At 37.2% G+C, this 22170-nt stretch overlaps 1 protein-coding gene across 1 annotated transcript in view; it reads left to right on the top strand.

Annotated features, from left to right (window-relative positions):
• The window catches only part of LOC136867154 (trypsin-1), a 533185-nt gene extending 513520 nt beyond the window's left edge, over nt 1–19665 (top strand). The window contains exon 7 of the mRNA XM_067144269.2: nt 19013–19665. Coding sequence (XP_067000370.1) covers nt 19013–19140 — 128 coding nt within the window. The 3' untranslated portion in view covers nt 19141–19665. The remainder of the gene's footprint in view (nt 1–19012) is intronic.
• Nucleotides 19666–22170: the final 2505 nt, after the last annotated feature.

The raw sequence follows: 22170 nt of genomic DNA, 5'->3' as shown, positions 1-22170 counted from the left end.
ATATCTTATTGAGTTTGTTTTGGGTGTCATATGACCATGGACCTGATATATTACTTCTCTTGGTTGACATAAAAAACTCTGGTATTAGATTGTATTTTCAACATTCTTTTAAAAACCATAAATATTTGGTAATTTTACTGACTTTGACCTTGAGACTTATATATTTATTTACATAGGTACACAGATAAATATAATGGAGTATGGCCTCCGGAGAGGCCTGGTGCAGGTCTTTCTCTAGTAGACGGCCTATTAGGCGACCTGCATGTCTGTGAAAATGAGAGCCCTACCTAGGATGATTTCTAATGTTGAATATGCCACACACACCCAACCCTGTGCCATTGGAATTAACCAATTAAGGTTAAAATCCCCAACCCGGCCAGGAATCGAACCCAGGACCCTCTGAACTGAAGGCCAGTATGCTGGCCATTCAGCCAACGAGTCGGACGGTACATAGATGATATGTTTGTGATAATAGACCACCGAAAAAATAACTGTATAAAAATTCTAGAATTTTTAAACACGGTTGAGAGTTGCATAAAATTAATCAAGGAAGAAGAAAACTCATTGAACTTTCTGGATATAAATGTAACATGTACAGACTTTGGATTTGATTTTCAGGAATATAGTGAAACAGGAACGCCCGTACTTCAATTGTTCGGAGAGCATGGATGACGTCAAGGCGTGTACGGCCCATGCTTAGAGAGTATGAGAGAAGAGTAGTGCAATACATTTATGATTAATGGGGAACTTGCTGTCTATTCAAGAGATAAGCAAAGGAATTATATCACCTTTTACAGATGTATTGTGAGATTGCCCTTGAAGGTGCGGAGGAGACGTTATTCTGCGGCATCGGCGTCGTCCTTCGTCGCCGGTGTCGGCGTCGTTCGTGTTGTCTCAGCACTGGACGTTGACGACGACTCGGACCTGAGGCAGATCGTGCAGCGTGAAACAGTTGTTAAGGAGCGGAGAAGTGAAGAACACCCGCACAGAATGCCAAGGGGATCTGGTGCGACATTTTTCTACCGCACCGCGAATTAAGGCGAAGCACTTTTGAATAGTTTCCCCAGTAATAGTGTTGGACGCACTTTCGAAGATGAAATCAAAGTCACAGTAGACACTATCGTACTTGAAATAAACAATGAAAGCGATCTGGAACCTTCCGAGATGCAATGATTAAACACTTTGCTCAATCTCAAAAAAATAAATTCCTTGGATACAGTCTTTGCACTGTATACATAAGTACAGCACGCACATTCTCGTTGAAATAAACTAGAGCTTCGACGAAAATATAAAAAAATAGTTTATGACGGTCCAAGTCCTGTTACGTCGTAATTTTTCAGAGACAAGGTCATCACTGAGGCGCAATTTTTGACAGTTTCATGAGGGGATTTGACATAGTCTTCGAATGAAGTGAAGGTTGGCACAGTTTATGCTAGGAAATATTAACACTTTTCACGTGGAGCGATAGACACAGTCTTTGAGGGAGAAAAAAAAGTAGGCACTGTTCTTTATAAAATAACGTAACACTATTCGTAAAAGAACTGCTCAGTCGCTAGGACACAATTTTACGAGGTAGTTTAACACGGTAGATGAAACAACTACAGCACAGTTTCAAACGTACAGTCTCTTTAAATTCACAGTCCACAAACGAAATACAAATGCACAGCTCTACAGACTGATAGAAACGAAATTAAGCTTTCGTTCACGCGCAAAGTCCAAGTCCACGGAGAAGGCTTTCAACACTAACACTTTCAAACGCAAGTACCCATCCGGACAGAGAGACGAACCGTATAGCGATGTGCTTGCTTGCATACACACACTGAATGACACACGCACTCACCGCATACTGCACACTACCTTACTCAAGGCTAGCGACTGCCTTTTATTGCCGATGGTCAGAAGGCGTGGTTGCACATGTGGGCATCTAGAAAAATTTATATCTCGGCCATCCTTCCACCGATTTACGTGAAATTTCGGTTAGCAGCATTTATTGTTTAGGCCTGCAAGGTGATGTCCTCGAAATTATGATATTGCATTCCGTTCGTGATGAAATGTCATGGAACAGGAGAGAACTTTCGGTGTGACGTCACTTGGCCTTGGCTGGTACTCTGGAGCAGCGCGAGCTTGCATGTTGTCTCCCACAATGCCTGCGCGTTCGGCGCTCGTTTTGAATGCATACAGCCGGGTGTTAGTGAGTTCCTCTCAAGAAATGAATGAACGTGAATGCTCGCAGAGCATTCCCGTTTCAATAGAAAACTGACACACACCCCCAATTACAATAAAAAACAAATCCCTTCATCCAAAATCCCATAAACAGGCATCCTTTTTCAGCCTAATCAATAGAGTCTTCAAAATACCTTTATCACCAGTTAACTTAAAGAAAGAACTCAGATTTATAAAAGAACTAGCACTGATTAATGGTTACAAAACAGAAATAATTAATCGAATCATTAACAAAGTAAAACTTAAACTGACCACTAATCTTACTCCAGAGAAAACTAAAAAATCAAAATATGCTACTTTGACATACACTAATTCTGCAGTTCACCAAATTACAAATCCTTTGAAAAAACAAGATTTACAAATAGAATTCAAGACACATAACACTAACAGAAATATATTTTTCAATCATAATACAGTTAATGCAAATAAAGATGGATATCAGACTTCTGAAGTACATAGATTAAAATGCACACAGTACAATTTTTCATATGTTGGCCAGACTGGGCGTAGTTTTATCACAAGATATATGGAACACTACAACGCTTTAAAACGTAATAAGTATTACAAGTAACTATTCTCATTTTGGTTCCGTATTGAAGTTGACGTATGTCTCAAATATTATTACAATATTATAATATATTACAATATATTACAATATAATACTAGAAGTCAAAAACCCAGTCAAGCTAGCGTTGCTGTAACAACCTGACGTACTTAGTACGCACCGTACGAGTAAGTACCGCATTAGACATCTTTGACGTACGGGAAGTCTCTTGTACAGTACGGTATTATTCACCAACTTTTTTCTACATTTTGTTTCAGAAAATCCTGACCATTTCTTCCAACAAATGTTTCAACGGAATTATAACATCAACTTGACTATCTTTTAGATCCATTCGACTACCACATAATTTCCAAACTCCGCTAGCTTTGACATACGTTTTATCATTAGCAACGCCTCTATAAGCAGTTCCATTTTCTTTTCGACTTTCAGATATCCCAACCATATACATTTTAACATGTTTATCACATTCACACTTCCGTTTTAAATAACTGACAGTGATTTTACCATCTTGGATTCAACTTGGGAATTGAAGAAACATCCCCCTTTGATGACTGTGTTTACACTCGAGGCCATCACAGTCTTAATGATATTATAAAAAAATGGATCCATTTTAGTTTTAAACTCTCAAAATTTCATGTTTAATCACGTTTTAATCTTCAAAACTGTTAATTCACTCTCTTTTAACATACTTTGGTGCATTATCGTTGTTTTAGATGTTATTGTATAATGTTTTACGAAATCATTTTTCAACATTTTAACCTATAATTTATAAGATTAGAATGTCTCTATTTGTATTATTTTTAAGATTGATATAGGCTGATGATGCCCATAAGAAGGGTGAAACATGTACCTTTGACTTTTATGTATTATGTATAAAAAATTTTTGACCATATGAAATAGTGGATCATATTGTATTGTATTGAACAGGTGGACTTATAATATTGTAATAATATTTGAGACATACGTAATAAGTATTCCGCAATGGCTAACCTCATGAAAGAGACGGCTATCAATTTAGTGCAATAGATAGAGATCTCAAGACAATAAAAATAATTGAAAAAGGAAAGTTAATGACCAAATATGAAAATATTTATATTTTAATTAGATCAGTACTTCAAAAGGGAAAAAACCTAAATGATGTAATTGAAATAAAAAGCCCATTAACAGAACAATTATCAAAACTGCTACAAGCTTTTAAATCAGAAAACAGTAAAAAAAATTAAATTTTCAACCATAAACCTTCTAATACGTCAACAAATAGAACTCCCACATTGAATATACATAGAGACCCGCCTCCACAAGTTAAGTCAGCATCCAATACTTGGCCCACAAACCCTTCCCCTACATCCCCTACTTGTCCTGCTCACGTTATGCCAATACCCAACGCTCCGCTCACAGCTCCTTCTTGTTCCCCACCTACTCACCCTCCACCACACCCGTCCCATATGTATAACACAAGAAGTAAGAACACGAAGAAGAAAAGTCTCAGTACTGCAACAAGCACAGCTAGGCACTAAAGCGTGACATAAAAAGGGGCAAGATACGTTTCAACCTTAATAATCTATATAAACGATTGCAAACCATCACACTCATAACATTCTTTTGTTACAGACATATTCATCCATAATGTTGCAGTAAACAGCACACCAACAACTAAGTAATAAATTTGTGTTCTTTTAACCACACTTTAATAAGAAACAGACCAGTAAAAATTGGCCGACGCAAATCAGTTGGGGATTGGTGAAGACTACAAGTATGACGCATACAACAGATTACAAACCTCCAATGTTCCATTTCTTAACAATGGTATAATTCTCATCTAATGAGAATATTGCAAATTTAATCTTCTAATTCATTGATATTTATATTTGTGAAATAACTTAACACTAGCAGTGTTAGAAAAAATGGGAATTTTTAGCCAAATCTTACAATTTAATTGGCAAATTACTATGACTTGGACATCAACTTCCTGAGATTAAAGTTTAGTCTATTATAGACCCATTTTAATTGTTACTTCTTCCTGTTTACTTTTTATATAGTAATGATATTTTATTGTATAATAACATTTTAATGAACAAATAATTGTAAAATAAAGTTTAATTTAATGACTCAACCTTCAGATATTTGTGCAAAATGGATGAAGATGCTTGATACAATGAGCGAAACATCTCCTATTTAATGTTTGTATTGTGGTAAATGTCCTTTTAGAGACAATAAACATTTTTATATATTGAAAAAGGTGGATTAAAAAACAAGAAATTGTAACTATTAAGTAGTATGTTCCGAGCTGTCAGTGGAGAGATGGCGTGGAATGACATCAATAGACGAATAAGTGTGAGTGATGTCTTTAAAAGTAGGATAGATCACAATATGAAGATAAAGTTGGAATTTAAGAGGACAAGTTGGCGCAAATATTTGTTTATAGGAAGGGGAGTTAGGGATTGGAATAACTTACCGAGGGAGATGTTCAATAAATTTTCAATTTCCTTGAAGTCATTTAAGAAAAGGCTAGGAAAACAACACAGAGGGAATCTGCCACCTGCGTGACTGCCCTAAATGCAGATCAGCGGTGACTGGTTGATTGATTGATTGATTGATTGATTGATTGATTGATTGATTGATTGATTGATTGATTGATTGATTGATTGATTGATTGATTGATTGATTGATTGATTGATTGATTGATTGATTGATTGATTGATTGATTGATTGATTGATTGATTGATTGATTGATTGATCGATCGATTGATTGATCGAGAGTGCAGGAACTAAGTCATGTGTAGCATACTATCGCTAACCATTGGGAAAATAATGAAAAAATTCCATTGTCCCAATTAATTCGCACGGGACTATAGCTGTTGCAATAGCTCAAACTGGCCCTCCTGATGGAGTATGTAGAGAAGGTGCACTATCATCTGTGTCCGAGCCTCCTTCAGGGGCTGAATTGGATTCGTTTTCATTTAGCTCAAATTCACAAATATTTGGACTAAAATCTTTGTCACTCTTGTTCAAAACAGCATGGAATTTTTCTGAATTAAACTGCTTATGTACCTGGCTACTCATCAGAAATGAAAATAATTGAAAAGTCAGCTAACTTTAAATGTTTATGCCACTTTAACCACAAATTACCATTTATGTTTTGCTGTTTCTCTACAGGCCACGTCAATCACTGGCATACAAACACAAAACTTCTGTAAAAACAATTTTTAAGTTGAAATCAAAATACTACCATCAAAATGGGTAAAAATTATGTACATTTTCAGTCCACCTTTGATACACAGGGTGATGTCAACAACATTGATCAATGTTCCTATCTGTCCTACTTCAATGAAAGTCACCTACAACCCACATGGTATATTTTAGTTGTGCAAGTGAGAGCCACCAGTGATGAACATGGTACCCACAATGTTAAAATGAATAACTGTTACCATCATTTACTAAAGAAGGACCCTCCATGGCTCAGATTGTTAGAAATTGGCACTTCTTTGTTGCATCCTACATTCAAATCTTGGAGACTCCAAGTGAAATTTGTGCAGGATAAAACAGAGACAGAACAGGTTTCTTCTGGGATCTCTGATTTGCCCCTGTTAATTTCATTCCAGAAACACTATACAATTGTTCACAAATCAGCACGTTCATATATGTACTGTATTGCCCCCATTATTCCCGGTCTGCTCAGCTGGAGAGCGAGAGTCCCAAGGGTGGACCATTCACTGTCTGGCTTCGCTTACTTTAAAGGCAGGAAAAGATACAAGGGCTGGCGATAATTTTTTTTTTTTTTTAATTTAAATACCAGATTTTTTATATTTATTTATAAACTAGCGCTTGATAACACATGTTAACAAAAATTATAATAATTAAATCTTGATGGAAATCTGAAATAAAAATCTTCTCTGCCAGTTTCCTTAGATACAGCATTATTGTTCTCCAACCTTTCGAAGTTGAATTATATTGAAAATATAACATACTGATATTAGCCTACTTCTGGCTTAAAGAAACAAACAAAATTTATGTTGGGAGGACCTCCTCCTAATAATGTAATTATTTACAGGTTGCAGAAACTTATATCTCACTGAGCTTTCTGGCTCGTAAACCTAAGTCAGCCTAGGTTGTTTTAAATTATCAGGTCCATTAGTGATAACATCTAATCTCTCAAAATGAAACTTTAAATTCTCCAAGTAAATGAAATAAATTATGGCATCATTACTTTACAAAAATCTTCTCAGGAAATATTAAATCACGTCGTCCTACTCGTGGATAAGCTTAAATTACATTATCTCATCCATCAAGCATGCGATCCATTGAACTGTTCTTTAAAAATTATTTGTAAGAAATATTAGTTAAACATGTCTCTATCAGACTTATCTTCATTAAATTATACTCTCACAATAATTATTTCCATGAAACTTCCTTCAATATTTAACTGAACAACACGTGAAGTTAGCTCTTAGCATCTGACGCCTCAAAAAAAAATTAACATTATAATTTTATATAAAAGGGAATCTTTGTCCACAAAATTGAAATAATCCACACTTATTCATTGGTGTCAGGTACCTTAATCTTGCCTCAACTTAATTTTAAAATAAAATTCACTAAAGTTTTAACTTCCGATAAAGTAAATCATCACAAACAACAATATCGATAACCTGGGCCCAACATGATGAACACGTGGCCAGGTCAAAACCACATTTCAAAAATATCACAAGTCAATGAAAATCACTACAGCACACACTCAACATTCACTCAAAGACACACAAATATTATTTACACTATTTACAGCGAATTCTAGACTTTGAATATTAGATTTTGATTTTTACCATCAGCACAAGGAATATTAAGATGACAATATCGGTCAAAAATCCACTTACAATTCTCTCAGAAATATGATAAAAATCTGAGCGATCACTTAGTCACAGATAATTCAGTTTTCACAACGTTGGTCATAATAATATCAGCGGTTGATATTTGGAAGAATTGCCGTCTACTGATACGCACATAATACAGGTCAAACATTAGCATCCGAATTCATGGTTCATGAGCCACGACATTTATTATTACTTTCAATCTACACTCATCAATCAACACATGTTCTATATTTGAAGAAGTTATGTTTCACCAAACGCATATCCCTCAAATAAATTCAATTTATTTATTTATTTATTCATATCAGAAGCATTAATACTATAAATATATATATATATACACTTTTACTGAATTATAAACATTATATACAAAGTCACACTTATAAGAAAAATTCTATACTACTTTTGCCCAGAAATTGGTGACATCCAGTGCATTTTCTGTTGCCTGAAGTAGATCTTGTACTGTGCATGTTCTAGGGCACTTACTACACTGCAACAAATGAGAAGTCTGGATTGCACCACACTCACACAATGATGACTCGATGTTAAAACCCCAATTCTGCAGGTTGCTTTTACATCTTGTCATGCCTACCCGTAATCTGTTCAGTGATCTCCAAGTACTCCATTTCTCCAATAATTCAATAAATACAGTAAATTGATCCGTCAGGATTCTGCCATGTTCCAGGCTCATATTCTACTTAATTGAGCACATATTAACATCTTACAACAAGATCAAGCAATATTTAAACTCATGACCCTTAATCATTGGTTTAACCAGAGCTGGAATTATTATTATGGTGGTTCATGTTTGTGGGTTACTGTAGTCACGTCCTAGTTGGTGAACCATGGGCAACGGCTGAGTGGCCTAGTAAGTGGTCCTGAGAGTCGGGATACCAGTTGCTATGGAATGGGAGTGGGCATCTCGGACATATTCTGAGTCGTGGCCCTCCTTGTGCTCAGGCGGCTAGGACTATACAATTCACCGGTGGTCCATAACCCGTTAGAGGAGAGATCCTCACTTGGACTATGTGCAAGTAGGGCAGCATCCTGCTTCATGAATTTACCGAGCTCAGAACACTTTAAGCAAGCCTCGGACCTATGGGAGTAATGGAGTCCCACTCCCATTTGACAGGCGAGGGACTCCTTCGAAACAATTTGGCGAACGAAATGGAATTCGATGGGGAGCTATCAATATTAATGGGGCTTATGGAAGAAAGAAGGTAGAACTGGCTGAGTCAGCAAAGAGGATGCATCTGGATGTGCTAGGAGTAAGTGATATTCGGGTAAGGGGAGATAACGAGGAAGAGATAGGAGATTATAAAGTGTACTTGACGGGTGTTAGAAAGGGAAGGGCAGAGTCTGGGGTAGGGCTCTTTATCAGGAATACCATTGCACGCAACATAGTTTCTGTTAGGCACGTAAATGAGCGAATGTTGTGGCTGGATTTGTCAGTGGGAGGAATTAGGACAAGAACTGTGTCCGTGTATTCACCATGTGAGGGTGCAGATGAGGGTGAAGTTGACAAGTTTTATGAAGCATTGAGTGACATCGTGGTCAGGGTCAACAGCAAGGATAGAATAGTGCTAATGGGCGATTTCAATGCGAGAGTTGGGAATAGAACTGAAGGATACGAAAGGGTGATTGGTAAATGTGGAGAAGATATGGAAGCTAATGGGAATAGGAAGCGTTTGCTGGACTTCTGTGCTAGTATGGGTTTAGCTGTTACGAACACATTCTTCAAGCATAAGGCTATTCACCGCTACACATGGGAGGCTAGGGGTACCAGATCCATAATAGACTATATCTTAACAGACTTTGAATTCAGGAAATCTGTTAGGAATGTATGAGTTTTTCGGGGATTTTTCAATGATACAGATCTGAGCTGTAGTGAACTAAGTATCTCTAGGCCTAGGGTAGAGAAAGTGAAATCTGTCTGCAAACGAATAAGGGTAGAAAATCTCCAGGACGAGGAAATTAGACAGAAGTACATGGATATGATTAGTGAGAAGTTTCGAACAGTAGGCAGTAAGCAGGTTCAGGATATAGAAAGTGAATGGGTGGCATACAGGGATGCTGTAGTAGAAACAGCAAGGGAGTGCCTAGGAACAACTGTGTGCAAAGATGGGAAAAGGCGAATATCTTGGTGGAATGATGAAGTGAGAGCAGCCTGTAAACATAAAAGGAAGACTTATCAGAAATGGCTCCAAACAAGGGCCGAGGCAGACAGGGATTGGTACGTAGATGAAAGAAACAGAGCGAAACAAATAGTTGTTGAATCCAAAAAGAAGTCATGGGAAGATTTTGGTAATAACCTGGAAAGGCTAGGTCAAGGAGCAGGGAAACCTTTCTGGACAGTAATAAAGAATCTTAGGAAGGGAGGGAAAAAGGAAATGAACAGTGTTTTAAGTAATTCAGGTGAACTCATAATAGATCCCAGGGAATCACTGGAGAGGTGGAGGGAATATTTTGAACATCTTCTCAATGTAAAAGGAAATCATCCTGGTGGTGTTGCAAACAGCCAAGCTCATGGGGAGGAGGAAAATGATGTTGGTGAAATTATGCTTGAGGAAGTGGAAAGGATAGTAAATAAACTCCATTGTCATAAGGCAGCAGGAATAGATGAAATTAGACCTGAAATGGTGAAGTATAGTGGGAAGGCAGGGATGAAATGGCTTCATAGAGTAGTAAAATTAGCGTGGAGTGTTGGTAAGGTACCTTCAGATTGGACGAAAGCAGTAATTGCACCTATCTATAAGCAAGGGAACAGGAAGGATTGCAATAACTATCGAGGTATCTCATTGATTAGTATACCAGGCAAAGTATTCACTGGCATCCTGGAAGGGAGGGTGCGATCAGTCGTTGAGAGGAAGTTGGATGAAAACCAGTGTGGTTTCAGACCACAGAGAGGCTGTCAGGATCAGATTTTCAATATGCGCCAGGTAATTGAAAAATGCTACGAGAGGAATAGGCAGTTGTGTTTATGTTTCGTAGATCTAGAGAAAGCATATGACACGGTACCGAGGGAAAAGATGTTCGCTATACTGGGGGACTATGGAATTAAAGGTAGATTATTAAAATCAATCAAAGGCATTTATGTTGACAATTGGGCTTCAGTGAGAATTGATGGTAGAATGAGTTCTTGGTTCAGGGTACTTACAGGAGTTAGACAAGGCTGTAATCTTTCACCTTTGCTGTTCGTAGTTTACATGGATCATATGCTGAAAGGTATAAAACGGCAGGGAGAGATTCAGTTAGGTGGAAATGTAATAAGCAGTTTGGCCTATGCTGACGACTTGGTCTTAATGGCAGACTGTGCTGAAAGCCTGCAGTCTAACATCTTGGAACTTGAAAATAGGTGCAATGAGTATGGTATGAAAGTTAGCATCTCGAAGACTAAATTGATGTCAGTAGGTAAGAAATTCAACAGAATTGAATGTCAGATTGGTGATACAAAGCTAGAACAGGTCGATAATTTCAAGTATTTAGGTTGTGTGTTTTCCCAGAATGGTAATATAGTAAGCGAGATTGAATCAAGGTGTAGTAAAGCTAATGCAGTGAGCTCGCAGTTGCGATCAGCAGTATTCTGTAAGAAGGAAGTCAGCTCCCAGACGAAACTATCTTTACATCGGTCTGTTTTCAGACCAACTTTGCTTTACGGGAGCGAAAGCTGGGTGGACTCAGGATATCTTATTCATAAGTTAGAAGTAACAGACATGAAAGTAGCAAGAATGATTGCTGGTACAAAGAGGTGGGAACAATGGCAGGAGGGAACTCGGAATGGGGAGATAAAGGCTAATTTAGGATTGAACTCGATGGATGAAGCTGTACGCATAAACCAGCTTCGGTGGTGGGGTCATGTGAGGCGAATAGACGAGGATAGGTTACCTAGGAGAATAATGGACTCTGTTATGGAGGGTAAGAGAAGTAGAGGGAGACCAAGACGACGATGGTTAGACTCTGTTTCTAACGATTTAAAGATAAGAGGTATAGAACTAAATGAGGCCACAACACTAGTTGCAAATCGAGGATTGTGGCGACGTTTAGTAAATTCTCAGAGGCTTGCAGACTGAATGCTGAAAGGCATAACAGTCTATAATGATAATGTATGTATGTATGTATGTATGTTATTATTATTATTATTATTATTATTATTATTATTATTATTATTATTATTATTATTATTATTATTATTATTATTAGACGTGCTGGATATTAATTTCACGTAAATCTGAGTTTGACAATAAACCAGATGACACTAACACGCGTGAAATCCAACAAGATAAATAAGAAAATTTACATTGAAATCCGACATAACAAATATGCCATAAATCTGTCCCACACGGCTTCAACATTTGAAAATAATTTCAAAATTAAATTACCATTTATCGGTGAGGACAATGATTTTTAAGTCACTGAACTGTTAGCTGGGACATTTAGAGTAATCATAGAAGACACACACAGTCTAGCTACTCTAATAGAATCCAATAATCACTCACACACAATGTGACAACTCTACCATTACCCATCTGAAAGAAGAATGAAAATATCAGCTAATTATGCAAATCTAATAGAAATACTACCACTAATGAATAAGTAAGCATTATTTCTACAAAGATGAACTGGTAAAACGTTATAAATTGGTACTTAATTGTATGATGAAACTGGATCTCCGCCGATGATCTGGAAATACTCGATCACATGTTGCTGGTCATCTGCTTCCATCGTTATCTCCCCATGTTAGATGTTGCCTACATTTTAGTTCACCATCACAGCAGCCAAGTCCAGACCAGAAATAATGTAGGTTTCCTCTTCAAGTAGTTGAAACATTGTGATGAAACTCCAATGAACACGTTGCGGTCCTCTTCTTTCTTCTAGTATGGTGAAGGCTGAAACTGACACATATTTTTAGTAGATAGTACGTAACTTAGCCCTCGAAAATCTGCTAGACTTGTTGACTGTTATACTGTAAGAGGGTAGTAGATTTATAATGCCGCAGAGTTGAAGTATTACAGAGTTCAATTATCAAAGGGACATAGTGTCTGCATCATAAAAATCCAAGTATAAGAGAGCGTTTCTTCGGAAAACTTGAGTATATAAGCATTCCTCAAGGTGGGTGTGTCTCCATATCGTCTCGTAATTGGCCGTCGTCTTACGCCTGATAGGTTACTACAATTCTCAAAAGTACTCTTACTAGAATATTTGACACGCGCAATGCACTTTGCGTTGCCCTTGAGAGTTCCCACTGGGTCATGTGATACAGCTGACTGGTCGATTGAAAAATCAATACTTCGCTCTCAGCTGGTAAAAACTGGTTCCGTGCTTGTGAACACGTCTTTGTAACACAGAGCTGGGAATATTTCACCTGTACTAATGAAATAATAGCCTCTTATTTTAACACACAATAAAATATTCATTGTAGGCCACATTTGAAGGGGACAGTACCTTGGCACTAGTTGGAGTTTCATTACTAGAACAAGCATTTGGGCAGAAACAGATTCTATTTATTATTATTTTTGAAGAGAATTAGAAAACATTTGATAGAACCTCAAACTGAAAGAATGAGAAGTGAAATCAGATCCTTTATTTACAAAAGCAGTTCAGAGTACTACCATTAGACTTCAAAACAATGAGGCTTTCTAGCTCATACTTGTTCACTTGTCATGGCTTTGCTTCATACCTTGGCTATATCATCTGCACCTTAGAGAGGTCTTCAGTATGCACTACTTCCTGAACACCAGTTCCTTTAAATGGTCCCAAAAATAAAAAATTATGGAATTTATATCAGGGCATTGAACAGGACCATTTTGATCAATCCATTAACCTGAGAAAGTTGTGCCAAGTACTCTTGAACTAACGATGTGGCACACCATCATTGGAGCTACAAATCCCTACATATGAGAAGAGAAATATCATCTACAGACTTCCGAAACATTTCACTTAGGGAAAGCAAATAACAGTGGCCAGTCAAATGTGTTGTGAGTACAAAAGAACCAGTGATTACAAATTTGTGTGGGAGTTCTTCTTATTATTATGGTGTATTTTACTCTATCAATGTTTTCCTATGCTTGTAATGTGATCTCTATTTGTAGCGTTATTTTATTGTGAGTTGCCCGGTGTTGGCTCATTTCTCGTAATGAGATTGTTATTCTTTTTCTTCTGCTTCTTCTGGTGTTGGGTATTTAAATTCCACCTCATATGTGCATCATGCCACTTCCAAGGCCACCTCACATAAAATTCAATAACCACGATTTTGCCCTCTATTAAATTTTGTTATGTGCAATGAAATTTAAATCATACAATATTATGTAATTATTATTTTTTTTTATCTGTATCACTGCGGTTAGTAGAGAGTTGAAATCTGATTCTCTTAATTCTTAAATTTTCTTTTCTTAAATGCTCACCTGAACTATCCACATCCGTGTTTTTTCTTTTTCCTTTCATTATTACTTGCATAATTTATCATTTGTATACGCTTTAATTATGCAGGCCTTGCCTGTTATTAATTTTAGCTTGGCTTGAGAGGCTGCATTTCAGTTCAAGTGTAATTTATTCCGTAGTTTTGGTGATAATTCATATTTCCCCTTAAAATTTTATGATTGTATCAGGGAATATTAAACTACGGTTTTATATTTAATCACTTAATTTGATGATTTAATTTGTTTGATATTAATTTTAATTCTGGACACATTTTGAGTTGCAGAAGTAATGTGACTGTGTTACGAAGGTAATCCCTAAAATAAGGCATCCTATTTTTTTACAAATACATAGACCTGTTTATTTCTACAATGGTTTACATCATTTTACAGCTTGAACATTTGGCTATTTTTCTACATAATCACTATTTCGGTCGATGCATTTTTGAAGACGCTGTGACAGTTTTTGTATGCCCATGTCATACCAGCTCATTGCCATGCTGTTCAGGAAGTTGTGAACCTCATCTTTCACCTCGTCGTTGGTGCTGAATCGCTTTCCAGCCAAATGTTCTTCCAACTTAGTGAACAATTGATAGTCACTGGGCACCAAGTCGGGATTATAGGGTGGGTGGATGATGATGTTCCACTGAAACTGTTGCAGGAGAGCAACGTGCAGGCGAGCATTTTCATACAGAATGTTTATGCCCTTACTCAACATTCCTCTTCTCCGGTTCTGAATTGTCCGTCTGAATTTTTTCAGGGTCTCAAAGTACCTGTCAGCATTAACTATGGTCCCAGCGGGCATAAAGTCGACCAACAATACCCCTTTTCAATCGCAAAACACAGCTGTCATGATTTTACTGGCAGACAATTGAGTTCAAAAAGTTGTTCTGTTCGGCTGCAAAGCGATGAAGAAATGCGCGGGAAGAATCAACTTGTTGCCGCATGTGGTCCTCAGTCAGCATGCATTGCACCCATCTTGCACACACATTCCAGTATTTCAACTTTTCCATTAAAATTCTGTGAGCAGCACTTCAGGAAACCTGAGGAATCAAAGTGCAGAGATCATCCAGGGTGATCCACCGATCTTCACGCATGATTTGCTCCACTTTCACGACTGTCTCGATGGAAATTGATGGTCTTCCGCTCCTTTGTTTGTCGTGAATTTCAGTCCGACCGGCTGCAAACTCTCTACACCACTTACGAATATTTTTGACATCCATACACGACTCACTATACACTTCCGTCAATTGGCCATGGATTTCAATCAGGTCAGTACCTTTTGCGTTCAAAAGCCAAATAACAGCGCACACTTCGCACTTGGCAGTAACATCCAATGAGAGCTCCATTCTCAACAGCTGCCAAGCTGTGTATTTATAAAAAAAAAAAATGATTTTGGGGATTACCCTCGTACCATGATTTTTGTTTAAACATACAGTAGTAGTCCGTTATAGAGAGAATTCATAACAGCGAAAAATTTACTCGCTATAACGGATTGTCGTTATATCCGATTTTTGTATAAAAGTCGGAAAACCCTTCATGCACTTAAAATCGGTTTGAAACGGCAATCAGTTTGTTCAAAACTTGCGTTTCCGCAGATGATATCCACATTACGGCTTACTTGTTTATTTTTCATAATCCGATACTACGTGAAAGTGTATGTTTAATTTCATTCTGAAAAGAATAAGGTACCGTATTTCTCCGAATCCAAGATGAACCCCACTTTTTCCTTCAAAATATTTAAATCAAGCTCAAAAAGAAGTTTGTAAAATCATATGAATGCCTTGTTGTACAGTAGGCCTACGCATTTTTAGACTATTTTTAGACGCCGAACATTGACTTTCGTCACGCCGTATTTTTTGTTTTTTTGCGACTGTATAATTATTCTATATTTCCGCGGGTTGAAGGACCATTAACTTAACATTGGCATCATAATACCGAAGAAAACTCGTTGAAAATTTTCCGGTAATACCTATTCCATGCGTCTCTACAATACAATGATCCATCAGGAAATTATTCTTGCTGTCTATAAAACTGTTACTTTTACGCAGCGTCAGATGTAACCGGCTACCGCTACACGCACATCTCGCTTGTTGGGTTCGGCCAATTTCAGCGGCTAGCGATGTATAGGCCTAATCGCGAACGTTGAAAGTCAACGAACGAGTTTATTGCGCCACAGTATGGCCATTCCGCCCTTGCGTTTTTCGTGCACATACCTCATAATTTTATCTTCGACTTCTTTAAAGCGTCCTTGTTGCGGACCACTGAATGCATTTTTTGTACAGTACGCATTTTTTAGCTCTTTGTCTTCACGCTAACGCCAAATATTGGCTTTAGTTAGGCCTATGCCGTATTTTCTTGCGGCTGCACAATTATTCTACATTTCCGAGTGTTTAATAAACATTAACTTAAAATTGACATTATAATATCGACTAGAACCCGTTGAAAATTTGCCGGCAATACCTTTTCCACGTATCTTTACAATACGACTATCCATCACCAAAAAAATATTCCTGCTGTCTATAAACCTTAATTTTACTAAGCGTCAATAGACGTGTTATGACTGTGCCACTGAGTAGCCATGGCTTTTCTAAGAATTCGAAGGGTCGCATGTTTTGATGCCATTTTGCAGATTTGAGAAACACACGGGCACTGTACAACCGGTTGTCGTGGCTAGCGATGTGTAGTAAAGATGCGGTCGTTTATTGTCAACGAGTTCTGTGCGCGTGTGAAAAGAAGCACCGTGGTTACCGCGGTAATTGCCAGTGGTATCCATTAACTTACTGTTAGGCCGCGAATGTAACAACCCTTGAGTTTTTGCATGAGATTCTGAGAAAAAAGGTCTTGGATTCGGAGAAATACGGTATCACTCCAGAGATTTCTTCTTCAAAAAGCGTCACCTAACCTAACCGTATATTATATGTAGCCTATCATGAAAACATATTTGAAACGCATGTAGAGAAATAACCTCCTCGCGAAAAATTGACATGTAAATAGCCGAACTAGACGCGAAAAGAAATGAAATATCCTTTGAAATCAGTGATGTACTCTGCCATATCTTGAGGTGTATCACATTCTTACTTGATTTCCGTATATAACATTAAAATTACGATGTCGTTTATTCAGTCTTTGTTTTTAACGAGTTAACAACTGCTATCGACCACGTTATCTACACATTTATTACGAAAACGTGTTATCCTCTTTCATTTCGAATTTTCCTTAGAGAACAGCAGTCGATGGGTATTACTGGTATTACTAATCAACTCCAACATTGCCTTTGAATGTCAACGAGAGAGCTCGCAAATGCACAAAGTGAGAAAACTATACCGTACCGGTACCGAAGATGATCGATCGCATTTTGTTGCAAACGTTTCAGTTTTCTTATTCAAACAGCGTCACGTATCCTAGCTTACCGTACTATATGTATGATGAAAACACACTTCAAGTGCCAGTAGAGAAATTATACCTTTCTCGCTATAAATGTTCATAATAGCCTTTCCGTAATTTAACCAGACGCGATAAAATATAAACTAACCTCTGAAATCAATTAAGCACTCTGCCATATCTCGAGGTGTATCCCATTCTTGCTTAATTGCAGTATTTAGGCTCAAAATTAAGCGGTCGTTTAGTCAGCCTGAATTTTTAACGAGTTAACAACCGTTATCGGACATGTTATTTACGCATTTATTACGAAAATATGTTCTCTTTCATTTCGAATTTTCTTTACGGAACAGCTGTCGACGGATATTACTAATCGACTCCGACATCACCAAGACCAACTACAATATCTCAGACCTTAATGCTGGACAGAGACAATAAAATTGGATGTGGAGGAGAGAGGTCTCAGATGGGAAGATGTCTTGAAACAGAAGATGTATGAAGACAGGAGGAGATGGCAAGCACTTGTACATTACACCTGGGAAACTGGAGCTGGAAAATGATATTGTTGATGATGATGATGATGATGATGATGATGATGATGATGATGATGAGAGGGATATCTGTGAAATTAAGTAAGCCCAAGAAATCTGCAGCACAATGTGTGAGAGAGTGATGGCAGCACAAGAAATTGGAGACGTCTGCACAGTGTGACGTACAGCCCAGCACATCTACTGTGCCATTGGACTGGGAGTTGGCTGTAGATGATAAAGTAGTAACCTGTGGATCTCTTATAAACCATCTCTGACCAACAGCAGCTCTTGGAGTATGACCAGGTTCGAATGGAGGAGGTACATTGGTTAGCCGGGTTTGACAGGGTGCGGCAAGCTGCCACTAAGCACTTTGATGTTGAGTTTATAGACAATGTATTTAGCTACAGTTGTGATGTGAGTGTCAAGCTGTAGTACAGCAAATATTTGAGATCCCCAACAGCCCTGGCAACCTAGGTGTTACACACCGAGTTTTCCTTCAAAGATGTAACTAGGTTCATCGTATGTAGCTACTGCTGCACTCATCTAATGAAAGGGAAGAAAGTGCCTCTACTTTCTAGATTGAATGGGTTCCAGTACCTACCTCAGCTGAACAACTTTCCACACATATAATTCAGTTCATTTCTGTCAGAAAGACATATTCTATGCCATAAACCTTGCAGCCAAACCTCCAACACAGCCCTTCCATTTGTTTTTTCAAAGAGCACATCACATTGTTACAGAATCAAATATAACGGTTACTATAAGTGCTAACATTCCATTGTGAATTATCCAGGTGTTTCTGAAAGGTAAACATCCTTTCCCTTACACAGGCATAGTGTAATTATATCACAGTAAAATAAGTAATGCTAAGTAATTGTTGAACTTAAAAACAAACATACAGTACACTACCTAGCAGATGTTATCCAATATCTCAGTTCTTGTTTTTATTATCAATAATTCTTTGCAACCTATCCTCAACAGCCTTTTCTGAAATCTTCAACCCTTGTAGCAATACCAATACTGTTTTTATTCTTGCAGGAGTTGTCTCTTGGGGTATCGGATGTGCTAAGCAAGGGATGCCTGGCGTATACACAAGACTGACTGAATATCTGGGGTGGATCAAGTCACATACCATGGATGCTGTATATTGTGCAACACCACCATAAGACATCGGCAACTCATTATTCAATAATGTGAGAATGTTCAAGACACAAAAAAAAAAAAAAAATCTGCATATGTTATTGAAAGTTTAAATTCAGTGATTTGAAACATTTAATTTGAAATTTGGTAACAAACAATCCAGAAATGAAGACTATGTAGATGCCACCAAGAGTAGTCTTAATAGAGAAATTCAAAATAGAGACTTTCACTACAACTATTGGATCAATATTTTGAACTTTGGAACTGAATTATTATTATTGTTATAAAAAGTAAGAAGACATTTCATTTTGTAAGAGAATATAATATAATAAGTTATTTGTATTTAAGATTATATTTTGCTTCAAAATTTTAATATTTGTTCATTTTTATAATAAATCTCTTCTACATATAACTGTACTAAGAAATAAATTAATATGCAATAATTTAGAAAACATATGTTCACTGCAGGAAGACTTTGACACCTACTAACAAAAGTTGATAAAACCCATTACAGTAAATCTACCTATTTTCTCATGCATTAAGAAATCTGAACTGATCTGTATAAATACATAATTATTTGCTGGAATTTCCTTTCTGTATTTGGATAAGACAATAGACAACTTAACACCCATTCCCTTTTATATACATTACAATGAAAAGGGTCTTGCAATGCAAAGAAGAAATTGAATTGATTTTCATACATCCTTAACATAGGACATCACACTTTCAGGTACAAGATAAGGAGAGTGGTTAATCTAACACTATCAAATATGCTCCAGAATTACTATCAACAACTATAGTTCTATAACTTGAGACTGGAGGTTAGTCTTTATAGACCTTTAAAATACAGTATGCAGAGAAGAAAGTTCTTTAAACAACTAAATTAATAATGGGCTGATGACCTCAATGTCTAGTTCTTTAAAACAACAATCGTATATAATTAAAATTGATTTTGCTATTTAGTTCAATGGAGAAAATAAGTACTTTATGTATTTTGATTCATAGTGTGAGTTACTTTAGTCATGCCCTAGTTTGTGAATCACTGGCAATGTCTGAGTGGATTAGTGAGTAGTCTCAAGAGTTGGGATACCAGTTGCTATGAAATAGGAGTAGGCATCTTGGACATATACTGAGTCATGACCCTCCTTATGCTTGGACACTCAGGACTATCCAATCCCCAGCTGGTTCCTAAACTGTTAGAGGGGAAAATCTCAATGGGACTATGGGTAAGTAGGGTAGCATTTTACTGAACAGAAATTCATCGAGCACATTCCGAATGTTTTAAATAAACCTCAGATCTACAAGAGTGATGAGTCCCCTTCTGTTTGATAGTCCAGGGACTACTTAGAAACAACTTGGTGAACAAATGGAATTCAACGGGATGCTAAATATAAGGGATGATCAAATATAAACTGGAATTATTTTTTAAAAATTATTGCATCAACAAAAAAAAAAACACATATAGAGATAACTTTTCTATACAGTATCCTGCCTTGACACACATTTTCTCCATCAGATTAGTAAGTTTTTTATGCCGTCCTGATAGAAAGAAGAGGGACATGTGCAGAGCAAGTTGCGCACGAACACTTCTACACTTGCATCATCATCGAACTGCTGTCCTCCTAGGACTTGTTTGAGTGGTCCAAACAAATGGAGGTCACAGGGTGATGAATCTGAACTGAACGGAGGGTGTTCAGTGAATTTCCTCCAGCTATTCCAGCATATAAAGCAGCAGTATGCGGCCTTGCAGTGTCATGGAGAAGAATGACATTTTGGATCGGTTGCCGGAGCTGCTTGTTGCGATATGCAGCTTTTGCTTCATCCAAAAGGTGACAGTAATAGACTGTATTAATTGTCCCTTGTTCATGAAGAAAATCCACCAGCAAAATGCCCATGGAGTCCCAGAAAAGTGTTGCAAGCACCTTTCCAGCAGATGGACATGTTTTGGCCTGGACCGGACCTGCTTTGTCTCTTCGCTGACACTCCATGCTTGCTTGCTTTGACTCTGGAGTGTAATGATGTACCCAAGTTTCATCATAAGTCACGATACAATGCAAGAAATCCTCTCTTTCCTCCTGATAGTAATGCAAGAGTCTCTGACAAACTTCCTGGTGTAAACATTTTTGTTACTGGTTGAGGAGATGAGGAACCCATCTGGAAGACAATTTTCTGGAATGGAGTTCATCTCGGATGATGGTTTGAACACTTCCATAACTTATTCCTATGGCTAAAACAATCTGCAAAATTTTTATTCACTGATCTTTATCAATAATATCACAAATGGCAATAATGTTGTCTGCAGTTATGCTTGTCATCAGCAGTCTCCTTCCATGAGGTTCATTTTCCACAGCTTCTCTTCCTGCCAGAAATATTTTAGCCCACTCATACACTCGAGTCTGCGAAAGTGTTTCTTCCCCAAACTGTGCGCGGAGCAATCTGAAAATTCGGAAGGTTTGGTGCCCTCTTTTGCAAGAAATTTGATAATGATGCATTGTCATAAGTTATGAATTTCATTATGGTCCGTATTGACAATTGATCACTATCAAAGGGTAGAGAAAGGTCCACCTATTCAATACCATTAGTTTAATATAGTGTCCTATATCGTTGGTACTAGTTTCGACCCTACATATTGTACCCGGGTGGTATAGCCAATAACGTAATGTAATGGTTCTAATCTTGTTACAAGATGATATGTGTATTTTTATTATTATTATTTCATCTCTGATATTATTATTATTATGTCCGTATTATTATTATTATTATTTTATCTGTGAGATTACTGTTATTGTATTATTATTATTATTATTATTATTATTATTATTATTATTATTATTATTATTATTATTATTATTATTGTTCAATTCAATTCTGCAATGATTATCGCTTGCATGATTGTACTTAAATTGTATATATATGTGTGTGTGAATATAGCATTTAACCATGTAAAGTAAGACTCGCTACATAATATCATATATGGATCTGCTTTGTAATAAGTTTTGACATTGCAATGCACATGTTGTAATATTGTTAGCGTAACTGCCGAGTCATCGCTCTGT

The sequence above is a fragment of the Anabrus simplex genome, chromosome 3, assembly GCF_040414725.1.
Source record: "Anabrus simplex isolate iqAnaSimp1 chromosome 3, ASM4041472v1, whole genome shotgun sequence".
In the NCBI taxonomy this organism is placed as follows: Eukaryota; Metazoa; Arthropoda; class Insecta; order Orthoptera; family Tettigoniidae; genus Anabrus; species Anabrus simplex.
The sequence above is the reverse complement of the archived record's forward strand: the minus strand, read 5'-3'. Positions and strand labels throughout refer to the sequence as shown.